Source organism: Poeciliopsis prolifica, unplaced genomic scaffold (genome assembly GCF_027474105.1).
Source record: "Poeciliopsis prolifica strain line A6 unplaced genomic scaffold, Auburn_PproV2 SCAFFOLD023, whole genome shotgun sequence".
NCBI lineage: Eukaryota > Metazoa > Chordata > Actinopteri > Cyprinodontiformes > Poeciliidae > Poeciliopsis > Poeciliopsis prolifica.
In genome coordinates, this window is record NW_026562398.1 from 3,247,709 (window position 1) to 3,260,270 (window position 12,562).

General features: G+C 39.2%; 1 protein-coding gene across 2 annotated transcripts in view; it reads right to left on the reverse strand.

Annotated features, from left to right (window-relative positions):
• fgd (faciogenital dysplasia) overlaps nucleotides 1–12,562 on the reverse strand; it is a 61,311-nt gene that overhangs the window by 20,054 nt on the left and 28,695 nt on the right. The window contains exons 1-2 of one of the 2 annotated variants that reach the window (XM_055046246.1): nucleotides 5,275–5,350; nucleotides 2,662–2,832 (exon numbers count right to left, since the gene is read on the reverse strand). In XM_055046246.1, coding sequence (XP_054902221.1) covers nucleotides 2,662–2,832; nucleotides 5,275–5,350 — 247 coding nt within the window. Of the gene's footprint in view, nucleotides 1–2,661; nucleotides 2,833–5,274; nucleotides 5,351–12,562 lie in introns of those variants that run through there. The other variant, XM_055046247.1, reaches the window with a different exon arrangement.

A 12,562-nucleotide genomic window follows, 5' to 3' on the forward strand; every position in this document is an offset into this window, starting at 1 on the left:
GAGACACAACCAAGACTTTTTGCACTGACAAAATGTAGGAGGATTCTACAAAATACAAATAATTTCCAAAAGCAGGTTGAAAAACAAATGAGCGGATTTGTGTTTATTTGAGACAAACAAAATGACTGAATATGACATGTTCTACAGGTGGCAAATTTTAGAGAAATGTTCGGCCGCTAGTAGCTTTAACTGAAGTTGGAGTTAAAGATATTTTAATCCAATTTGGACAATGTTAGGAGTCACAATATTGTATTTTTCAGTATTTTTTTGACTAAATACCAAAATTATGCATTTAGATGTCAAATTTGAAATGGATTATTACAAAGTCTTAAAAACAAGTTTATTTTAGATTATGACAAATAGTCATTATTAAGTTTTCCCTACGCAAATTAATGCAGCATCAGTATAAACAGAAGAACAGGAAAAGATGTGGAGTAAATATAACTGTAGTTCCAAAACGCTGAAATTATGAAAACTTTCCATAAACAGAATATCAAGATATTTAACTGCAGATCTCCTTTAGGGGAGCGCCTACTGACCTTATTTTGGATCTAAAAAGAAAATAGACCCTTTCTTCCTGCCAAACCTATACTGACTCACTGGCAGATGTGTGTTGAAACAAAAAGCCTGTTTCCAAAATTTACTCATAATTCCATCCCAGGAAAGAGCTTCACTCCCATTTTTCCTCTCGTGTCAGAACAAAAGAGTAAACCCTATTTTTATCCTCCAGTCAGGTGTTCATTTGTGACAAACTGGATGGTGACAAGTTTTCTCCATAAAGTGTTGTATTAGTTTATGAAATGTCTCCTCAGTGTGGGTGTGACGATGATAAACCAAAAACTATTCAACACTAAATCCTATATCTCATCAAAGCTCATAATTTCTCCAACCAACCGAACTTTGAAAGCCATTAGCCAGACCTTCCAGCGAAATCAACAACATTCAAAACATTTTGTGTTCAGTTGTTATTTGTTTCACAGTGCACTTAAAATAAAACACAAAAGCAAGCTTTCCGTGTACACAGGTCTCACATGAGGCAAAGGTCAGAGTTGTTTTAATTCTTTATCTATTTCTGTCTTCATTTTTTTTTTTTAATTTATTCAAATGATTGCTGTCAAATTTCTCTTTTACAGCTTTTTACTAATGCAAACTGATTGGTGATGTCATCAGCTCAAATACACATAAAACATAACCAATGTGCTTTTTCAAAGCTTGGTTTTCTGCAAAAGTCTGCTTTGGAAATTCATATCAGATTATGCAGCTTTATCTAGGATCTTGAAAAAAGCAGGTATTTCTATCAGATCATGAGACATGTCCAAAAGGAAGAATTTGTGTCAAACCAGTGACAAAAGAATAATTCTTCCTTACCCGTTTGAGGAACAGAATTTGATCCGTTATGCATTGCTATTTACAGTTTTGTTACGACAATGAAACCGTGGCATTTCTTCAGTAGGATATCAACTGGAAAGAAACTCAAGTCAGCCCACATCTAATCACTGTTGACAAAACAGTGATTAAATTTCCTCTTAACTTGTGTAGAGTACAGTGTTGTGTACATTCAAGCATGACTCTCTACACAGAGGACTTTAAATGCACCAGGGTAACTTAAGTTGTTCAACAAGAAAACTAACTCAAAACCTTTCCAAATCTTTACTGCATTCTCTTTGTTTGGAAAAAAAGAGCACATTTATAGACTCTGGTGACTAAATCAGGCTTTTTCATCTTGTTGCACTTTAGAGAGTAATCTATTTGAGGTCTCCTACTTTAGTCACTTTTTCCATGTGTATATATATCTTCCTTAAGCAGCTTTGTAGTAATTTACTTATTTACGGAATCATCTGGTTTGCCAATCTTAGCTCTTTTGGCAGTTACTTTGCATTTCAGAACACAAAAAAACCTTGGTATTCTGGAACCAATGCTTTGCCATGAAGAGCTGAAAAAGTTTATTTATTAGTTTAAAAATATTTGCCTAAAAATGATAGGAGTAAAAAGCATCAGAAATATTCAGATATCTGTTCCAGTTCTAGTTCCTACTAAAAATTCAAAAAGTGTGATACTTATTTACTATTAGTAAGTAAATAAGTAAACATCATCTTTGTTATATTGAGTTCTCTGAAGGATCAAGACTTTTATTTTATTTCAAATAAATATGATTTGCACCCAGATTCTTTGAATCTTGTTAAATTATTTCACCCACTAACACACTTGAATGAACTGCCATTATATATTAATCTTCCCACGGGGCTTTTCAGATTTAGAAATTTCGAAAGAGATTTTGCTTTAAAGTTATCACCACTTTGATGATGAGCTATGTACAGTTAGCAGGGACTTATCCCAGCATTTCTCTCAGCATAAGAGGCCTTTTAAAAATCGGGGACAAGTCTGCGGTGTCCCAGTATTGCTCCTCAGAAGCTCTCTAAACTTAGCGCATGTTGTTCATATTTTTCAGTCTTCAAATAAAACCAAAACACAAACACTTGGGAACCGCTGGCCTCCTTTTCCACCAGCTGCTCCTGCAGCAGCGACCTATTAAACAGCGTGAGTGGCAGAGTGAGGCCGCATGGAGAAAGGAGGTTTGTCGGCACAGAAGCAATGACAGGTTAATAGCAGGAGTCTGATCCTGCGGACACCCTTCAATTACGACAACAGGGGTCGTTTTACCTTGGGGTTTTTGAGCAGTCGGCGGTCTGGGTAAGGTGGAGGTCTGGGGCCGCGGCTTGATGGCGGGCTTGTCGTGACATGGTCTGGTGGTTGGGCCTTTCTTTGCCAGCCGTGGAGAACACAGGTAGTCCACTGATTCACACGAGTACTGCAGGGAGGAGGCCGGCAGATCTGCAGACAGGAAAACAAATCACCCACAATATTAGATATCGATCACTCCTAACAAGATTCCACTGAAAAACACGTCTACATCCCACTATAATCCTGCTGCCACAGAAACGCAGCGGTGCCAGTGAATGACCTTCATGGAACTGTGTGCTTTAGGAAGTCACTCTGAGATCAGAAATGGAGGAGCCTGAGAGCATCAGTCCTGCAGAGAAGAGCCACGGGCTTCTGTCAGTCTGTGTGGCCTGAGTCTGACTCATTACATCTGACCTACTCTGAACATATTCTACAAATAGATTGTGTGTTTCTATGTGTGAGTTACATAAACAGAACAGAAGTATGGCCTTTTATTTTTTTTCCCCAACATAAAAATAAAGATGCAAGATATTCCAGTCAACTGACTTTCACAAGACAAAATGTAATTTGATTTCACAAGATTAATATATATTCAATGCGACAGACTGGCGACCTGTCCAGAGTTTACCCTGCCTCTCGCCCGGACTCTTAGCTGGAGAAGTACCAGTACCCCAAGCGACCCCACTAGGGACAAGGGTGTCAGAAAATGAATGGCTGGATGGAAGATTTAGATATGATATTTTTATGAACTATAAGAGCTTGATGTGCCTTAACGGATATTGCAAAAAAAAAAAAAAGGGGGGGCATTTTTTTGCAACGTAATTTTCTTGACTTTACGAAACTCTGGTTCGATCCATCGCTCTAACACTGTGAGAGTGCAGAGCGTCATGAACCTTTTGAAACAACAAAAGGTTCATTTACATATCAATGAGCTGGACTTTAACTACCATCTTATAGTGAGATCAAGATCCAAAATGTGTAGCCAGTGGTTCACCAGAACCAAAATCCCACCTGTTAATGTAGCACAATTACCAGAACTTAAATCCCATAGGAAAGCTGTGATGTAACTAAGAGAAGACCCAGTTCCTTCTCTCTATATACACAGCATCTACAATTAGACTGTTTTCTTATTGGTTGTAAAAATAATGACAGCTGTTATTTCCTCCATTAAATAAAAATAATCAAGTTAAATTTGGATTTTTCTAAAATGTGTAAAATGCAATACAATATGAATTTATTTTAAGGGTTTTCTTACATTTCTTTATACATAAAAATACCAAGCACCATATTTAAGATCAATCAAAGAAAAATCAGGAAGGAAAGGAGTTTACTGATATATTAAACTTCTACAGCTCAGTTTTTTGTTCTATTTTGCTTTTGGCCAATAATTTAAGTTAACTGGTAAAAAAAAAAAAAAAAATTATATATATATATATATATATATATATATATATATATATATATATATATATATATATATATATATATATATATATATATATCAAATGTTAAAACACATTACATGTAAGGCCTGTGATTGGCTACAAAAGCAGAAGAGTAGACTTTGTATTGCATCTAATTTCGTGGTTGGTTCTTTTCCTCATTTTTGAATTTACCCCAGTGACACAGTGACACAGTGTCACAGCGGTTCTTTCTCAAATTAATTTGAACCCAAAACTACCCGAAGCACCTTGCAAGAGTCCTGGCACATCTAATTTGGTGTTTTGAAGCTGTGCTGCAGGCAGTAGAAACAGAAAATGATTCAGTCGGTAATGAGTCCTGTTACGCTTCCCACCCCGCGTGGCAGACGGCAGCGGAATAAAAGCAGCTCCTCTTCGGGCTCTGCGTTTTACACAGGAAGAAGGAAAAGAAAAAAACAAAAACAAAAAAAGACATTCTCCATGGAGAGGCTCACCAAATCAGCGCAGTAATCGGAGATGACTCAAGAAGGCAAGACAGGAAATGCTCAACCTGTGATGAAGAGCACGAAAATGTCCAGCAGCCAAAGGAGTAGATTGTTAAGAACTCCCAGACCTAAGACTGGCTGAAGTCTCTCCTGGGAAAAGCAAACAGCTTTGGCAGAGGGAGGCACAAGAGCTGTTACCTATGGAAACACGGTGTAGCCATGGTTACCTGAGAGCTCAACCTGGCCCTCAAGTCGAGCAGCAACTTGATGACACAGCAGAGAGGAAGGCAGCTGATTCTCGCACTTTTTAATAGGAAAATCTAACAAAGAAAAAAAAAAAAAAGCTGCACAGCTCAACTAAACCATCGGTATAACCCCTGAATCGGTGAAATTAAATAAAAATAAAAAGAAGACATGTACAATACCATTACCTTGTGCAAAGTCTTTGCGCGTCAAATATCCAAAGTCCAAAGAACAAGTGCTGGTAAAACTCTGTTCAGCCAGTATCACAATAATTCCTGCCCTCCCAGTTTTTCCCAGCGCACGTGTGTGCAGCTGAGACCAGTATGTGTCACGCACACGCCCTGGGAAGTCCTTCAAAGCTCACCTCTGCATTACGCTCCAGCACACACGTTTTACCTGCCGGTTCCCAGCAGTGTTCCTGAAGCTGCACCTGTCTGGCTCACCTGTTGAACTCGATCCTGGTTCCTCCTCCTCCTGGGGCCCTGAGTGACAAGACTGCATGTCACAGAGGAGCCCCATAATCCCTGGACTTTGTCCAGGACACGCAACAACTCATATGACATTTAATAACTAAGCAGGTTTTACCAGTCCGGTACAGATGAGATCCTAAAATGATTACTCCGAAAACGGGGAAGTTGTAAAAAGAGTTTTTGTTGTAAACGAAAACAAGACAGATCTAATCTCAGACTTTTTTTCTTTGTTTACGTCACAGACAAACTAGTAATCTCTTGTTTTACAAGTCTCTTTGCACCCGGTGTGACTCAGCATCCTGAGAGTGGGAATATTTTAAGCTGTAACCTGAAACCTTGCATTAAGATGTTTTCTTAAACCCATTCACAGTGTCTGCACTTCTGAGTGACAGAAACATCCAAACATTTTCAGGTATTTCATCAGGTATTTCAGTCTGACTCAAACATAAGGAAAGTTTGAGTCCTCCGTCTGAAATCGCTGGTTGCAACATGACGAGAGCAAAGAACAACCTAAAGGAATGTGACACTTATCCTAGTAAAAACAACATGCATTCCTCTGCATATTTATCTTTCCATTTTTTTTAAGTTGTGTGCGATTCATAAACAATAAGCAACACAAAGAACTTATCATAGCGACCAGTGGTGGGTTTTGGTATCGGCCCTCTGGGCGGTTTCCCAGGTTAGCATCAAAAGGGACAGAGCAATGCACAAGCACTACATAATGAAAGTAGAACATATTCAGCTTTGCTTTAATTACGTTGCATGCATGTGCACAGAGAGTCGGAAAGAAAATGGTAGCCATTTTATATTTCTCCAGGAACTACATAATTTTCTACATTTTCATTGGTTGGAGAGCAGCAAAAGGAGGGACTTTACCCGGGAACCATTCCTGTAAGAAGCAACACTGATTATTACCAGTTATTACATCAGTGCAATACCTTTGTGATAGCAACATTGCACACTGGTATTGCAATTCAACACATTCTGCGGCGCTATTTAAAATAAACTAAAAGTGCAATAACAGCTTAACCTTATGTTGGTAGAAAACATGGATAATGTGAAATATGTTACATCCATATTAATAAAACTGAACCCCTAATCTCTGGATGGTGATTTAAAGGGAAAGATTCATACCCTACTTCTTATCAGCCTTCAAACATGTGCAAACACACACAATTCACAAATGCAGCCGCCTGTCAGTCACTGTCAGCCCCCGAGGCGACTCCCCTCTGTCCTCACACGATCATTTATCACCCACCACCCCCTGAGTACAGTCCTCTCGTCCCACTGATATCTGGGAGACAGATTGCTTTGAGTCAGCAGAGTCTCCCCGCTCAGACAGACAGTCAATCGGGTCTCCAGCCCCGGTGAGGACGAGCTGACAGTAGGGCTCTGATAACAGACTGCCATGTTTATGATGCAGACATTAAAATAATGAAACGATACACTCACAAACACACTTATCCCAGTTTCTCTAACTTTGTTGCACACAACCCATTATTTCAATTCTGATTGGCTACATTTGAAATATTAACTGAATACAAAAAACGTCAAATTTGACCCATACATATTGGATCACAACAGAAATGAGAGAGATAGGTGACCCATCACTAATATCTGAACCCCATTTCATGTCCACTATTGCAGTTTTTTTCTTTTCCAATCTTCCTGCTCCTCCTCGTTTTGCCTCCCTTGGTCTTTTTATTCCAAGTGAAGCAGGAGACAGTAATGAGCGCTCTGACCTCGATCTACCTCAGCTTTTACCCCACGGTTAAACAACAGAAACAGAAATCCAGAGACAATAGCAAATACAACAGTATATTTTCTGTTTCTATAAATCCACAGGAAAACAAAAACACACGGATTAACATAAAAACAGAAAGCTGGTAGGTTTCAGCACAAAAATAGATTTAATCTTTAAGTGACTACTTAATTTGGATCCAAACCAGAGACGATCCAATATTTATTTTTGGTTTCTGATTTTCTAGCTTTTGTTTTGTTTGTGAAGCTGCGACCTGCCAACTTCTCTTAATTGACAATATTTTATTATTTTTCTAATTGTTTCTGTTGCGACTGACTGGCCATTCAATGTTTATATTAGGGGATGAGGAAACAACGTTTGAGACAGGAGCCACAGCCTCACTTTAAGAGAATCAGCTACAAACACTGAAATAACAAAAAAAAAAAACACCTGCAGTAATATTAGTGTGGAGAATTAGCGTCAACAACATAGAAAAACAGGACTGTTGTAGGATTTAAGTCGGTTTCTACAAAGAGGCTTATTTCCTTCATGAACCAACAAAGCTTCAACCGTCAGCCCTCCACTGGGTTTCTGAGCACTTGCACACATAATATGGAGAGGGATCAACAGATTTCCAATCATCCATTGAGGCTGCAGATTGTACATCTACAGTAACCTACTTCTTCTCTGCCCAGTTCCACTCATCAGCAGATCCATTTCAGATCCATATTTATTATGTTGTTCAAGGATCAGTGGCGCCTGAAGTTTCTACTGTATCAGAGCAAGGAGCAAGGAATGGGGGGGGGGTGGTAGGATATCTTGTTAGGTGCCCTTATTCGGGTCAGTAGGCGCAGCGGGCACAGTGACATGTCTCCCACAGTAAGTGGGAAGATTTCAGATAAGCACTATGTGATATGCTAGCAGGATAAGTTAGGAAGAAGCTGAGAGCTTAGAAAGAGGATGAGGGTGCAGCAGATGGCTGGACTGGGTTAAGGAACTCATAAAGAATTCAAAAATGAATAAATTATGATTAAAATGATTTTATAGCAACACTCTTCAGTGGGGAATGTCGTTTCAGAGTGAAGAGAAGCTCAACAGTGCAAAGGTCTTATAAGGAAACCATTTCCTACTGAGGCATGCAAGCATTTATTCAAACTTCAATGACAGGGAGCTGAGACCAGGAAGCCGAACATATCATAGTCTGTCTGCTTAGTTTTAGTCTGGTGAAGAGTCCAGGTTTATTTGATATTTGATGTGAATTTAGGAACATTTATAAATAAGACAGTTAAGGTCTACTTACACGTAGACCTTAACTGTACATGCTACATGCTAATCGGACTAAGTAAGCTAAAATATTTGTGAAAATAGACAATAGATCACAACAGAAAAGCTAATTAAAGTTTACTCTCAAATATCAAATGTGCAAAAACAATTGTTTGACTCACGGCACGTTTTGTGAAGGAGTAATCAGGTTTTACTGTGTTTGTAGACACACATAAAAAGATATTGCCAAGATTCAAAAAATTGTAATTTAAATAGTTCTGTTATTTATCATTTTTAAAGAGAATTTGGAATATGCTACATTTTATACAGACCAATCAGTGCTTTACAAAATCAATTATAATCAGTTAAGAATAATCAAAACCAGGGATTGGCAAGTTAATATTAGACTAGTAACTCTTAAACAGTCTCAAAATGAATCAGCTCCCTTTAAAATGTGCTCGAATGTTTCCTGAGAAAACAAGGGAGAGGGCATTGCTGCGGCAACAGACCTGATTTATACTGCTAATATAAAAGGTCAGAGTATTCTCTTAAATGTAAACTCCCTCTAGTTGGAGCTCAAATCTGATAAAAGCTCAGATGTTCAGTAAACGAATAAATCAGAAATCACTCTGAAAAGCACAGCACACAGCAGCAAACATGTGCATCCTTTATTCCCCAGACGTTCTACTTTCTTTGGCGACCGGTCATAAGAAAAGCTGAGGGTGAGATATGACACATTCAGTGACCTTTTCCCCACCACATGACGCAAGGCTTCACATTCAGTAACCAGGAATTGAATAAGAGTCACAGGAGGACAGTCGGAGGCTACAATAAAAGCACAATGTCATCAGGACTTGATTATTAAAATTTGAATAGAGTCCTGTGGTTGCTTCCTCATTACCAGAGCTAATGTAACCGGATGTTTTAGAGGCATGGTGCAGAGAAATGAGTCCCTGTTTGGCTGCAGTCAGCTCTGTAACCCTGAGCATCCTCGTAAACAACTACAGATTGGCAATTAGGACAGCGCGCACACACATACCCACACATGCTTTGATGAAAACAAGGGGGTTTACAAACCTGCCGTTAGAGATGAGTGCCCAACTGTCCCAGAAACTACTGAAGCTTTACTGAAAGCTACTGTGGCTGCTTTCAATGGTGGCTTTTCACGGTGCAACAGAAAAACCCAACTGGACTCTGTGAACAACAATCAAAGCTGGTGCTTTTTTTCCCATTCCCTAAGGGAGTGAGGGAGGTCTTTACAAACACGGTTCTGCTCCATGACTCACCAGCACCTAACGCCCAAAATAGCATTTTCAAAACAAATTTCAATCAGTTTCCACCCCAAGGGTCTGGACTAAATAGGAAAAATCCTCTGTGGTCAAGGCTTGATCAATTGTTGTACTGACGAAGGCTCTTTGAAGTACAAATACATTGATTATCTCATGCTGACAGGTGGGATTTGCCAATCATTAACATAGTCAAGACTCATCGAAAACAGCCTCAGTGGCTTAATTCATGATTGATTAAATGTTGATTGAATGAATAAATGCGGCTTCCACCTGGAACAAATGCATGAATGCATGGATGCTAAGTCTCAATGCATAATGGCATGCAAGCGCTGCAAAATAGATTCAGTTTTTCCAAGTTATAGAAACCCGTCTGCAACACGGACCACAGAGGAACACTTCGCTGATCCCATATAGCAACTATCACACAGCGATATGCTAACGTTTTATTGCAGACTCTAAAGGGTTCAAATCCCACCAAAGAGAAACATTCACATGTCACCGAAAACACGGCCGTCTAAATCATTGGCTTTCCCAAATAAAACACAGCCCACAAGGAGAGAACATTCTGCAAGCAAACAAAACACAACTGGAATGGCCACAAAATTACACCTCTACAAAAGACAGAGAAGCAACTGGTGTTTTTTGAAACCACAGGAAAATAATTAAACAAAATCATTTAATCAAGGTTGCTGGTGTTTCTTTAACATCACAGAAACATTCAATCAGGTACACTATACTGCTGGTTCTACATTAATTTAATATTCACCCGAATAAAATATTTTTGAGGGTATTTTGACCCCAAAACGAGTAGCAAAACGTCTGGAGTTAAAACAGCTTTTATTAAAAGTGAGGGAGAATAAATGTTTATATTTACATACCTCAATGTCAATGCAGAGATGGTTCAGATTTTAACTGTAAGAAATACAACACACTGGCAGCAGGCAGGAGTTCACGCTATACTCCTTCACTACATAGACCTTTCTGTGTAACTGTGTCATCATGAAACACGCAAGATTATATCTTGTGAAGCTCAAAAGACATAATCACAACAGACACAATATGCTCCTAAACAAACAAATGAAACACCCTACACTGCAGAGACAACGTCTCTAACCCACAGCGCTTTTAGCGCTGATCAATAAAACTAATCTGTTTTAATTGAAGACAATAGATATTTTTTCTTAACATGTCTAATCCATGAGGGGTCACAGTGACGCTGAGGCCTGTTTCCAGTGGTGAATCAGTGAGAGTCAGGGTGTGCGCTACACACCATACAGTTTTTATTTGAGGGGACCGTCTTACTTTAATCTTATTTTTAAGATTTAGTGGGAATAAACCCCATTTTAAAAATCCCATCTGTTTCTGCTTTTGCTCCTGAGTTCCTTGCTTGACTTGGCGACACGAGCTGCAAGTGCTGCAGCCCCCGCAGCTTTACCCTATCAGCCTCTGGCAACCTTCACTTATCTCTGTATCAGGTTTATTTCTTTATTCTGTTTAACAAAATAATATACTTGTCCAAATAGTCTCTCTTTCAACTAATTTCATCCACAGTGCTCAACAACTATTTTTTAATTTGTGTCCATGCCTTTAACCGGGCTCCTCTCACACCACCCTGCATCTGTTCCAGGCAGGATGGATGTCAGCATGTGAACAAGGAGTGTCTGCAAAGGTGCTGACAGTCAAACAGCCCCAGAGTGACCCAGCCCGGCCCCGTGCAGGTCAACGTGTTGCTCATTCCTGTCTGGATCAGCCCAGTCTGGTTGGTCTTATCCAGAAAGAGTGTGTGTATGCAGGTGTGAAGGACTGTGCTGATGAAATCGAAAGGTTGAGGGGGAGAGGAAGTGGGATGCTGCTCCTCTGTGCTGATACATCTTGGATTCACACCAACACACACAGAGAAAGAGAAAGGTCACTCGTACTGAGCGGTGAAAAAGTCTTTTTTGACGTCAGAATAATTTTCAAAATGCCGCTTGGCTCCTCGGAGGCAAAATCAGCATCGAAGGCAGACTGAATTTTCAAGAAAATGCCTGACTCACAGGAATTTTCAAAATAAGGTTTATACTAAAAATTAATATTCGTAGGGAAAGCCCTGAAACCGACACAAACAGAACTACTGAAACAATTTTGAGATGAACGTCTAAAGAGTGAGACATACCAACAGCCATGAGGAAACACTCACACAACCACCACTGTACAAGGAGAGGGTTGTTATAGGAGCCAGGTGTACAGTAGACAGACTAATAAAGGCTCCCGTTTCCTCTGTAATGGCTCCCTTGAGTTCAGCAAGCACAACACAGCTTGGAGGATCATTCTTGTTCTCAGAAAGAAGGTGACCAAACAACACTCTTATAAAATCAAACACTAAAGAACCTGTCTTGATATTTAATCTTGATAAATATGTGCTGACCTACATGCAAACTGGCACTGTCCTTCAAAATGACTCCACCGTAATAGATTAGTCCCTCTGGGAAGAAAACATGCAATTATTATAATCTCTAATGTAATTAACATGCAAGCCACACACGGGCAAGACGTTAAGGGATTATTCTGAGACGTAAACTATAGATTTTATTATTTTTCAGCATGGGATTTAATTAAGACAAATGTATTGCTTTTTAGAGTCAATACCTTAACTGAAGAAACGGTCAAAAATCTCCCAAAATATTTTCTGTCATGTCCCGACCTTGAATCCTAATCAAATACTGACTTCTTTCATTAACACTAGCCTTAAATTATTTTTGTTTAGGTTTGTGCATAAGCATTGGGAGTCTTTATCCAAGTGTTATTGGATAGCAGCAGAAAGAGGGAGGATGCTTGTTTAGACTGGATAGTGTGCTGCTGCTCAGTTATTAGGATACCAATGCTATGTAGAACGGATCAGAAATTATTAGAAACACAGACAGAAAGTGGCTGTGGACTGGAATCAGACGACTCTCAGGATTACTGTCCGTTGGAAACTAAGGGGAAA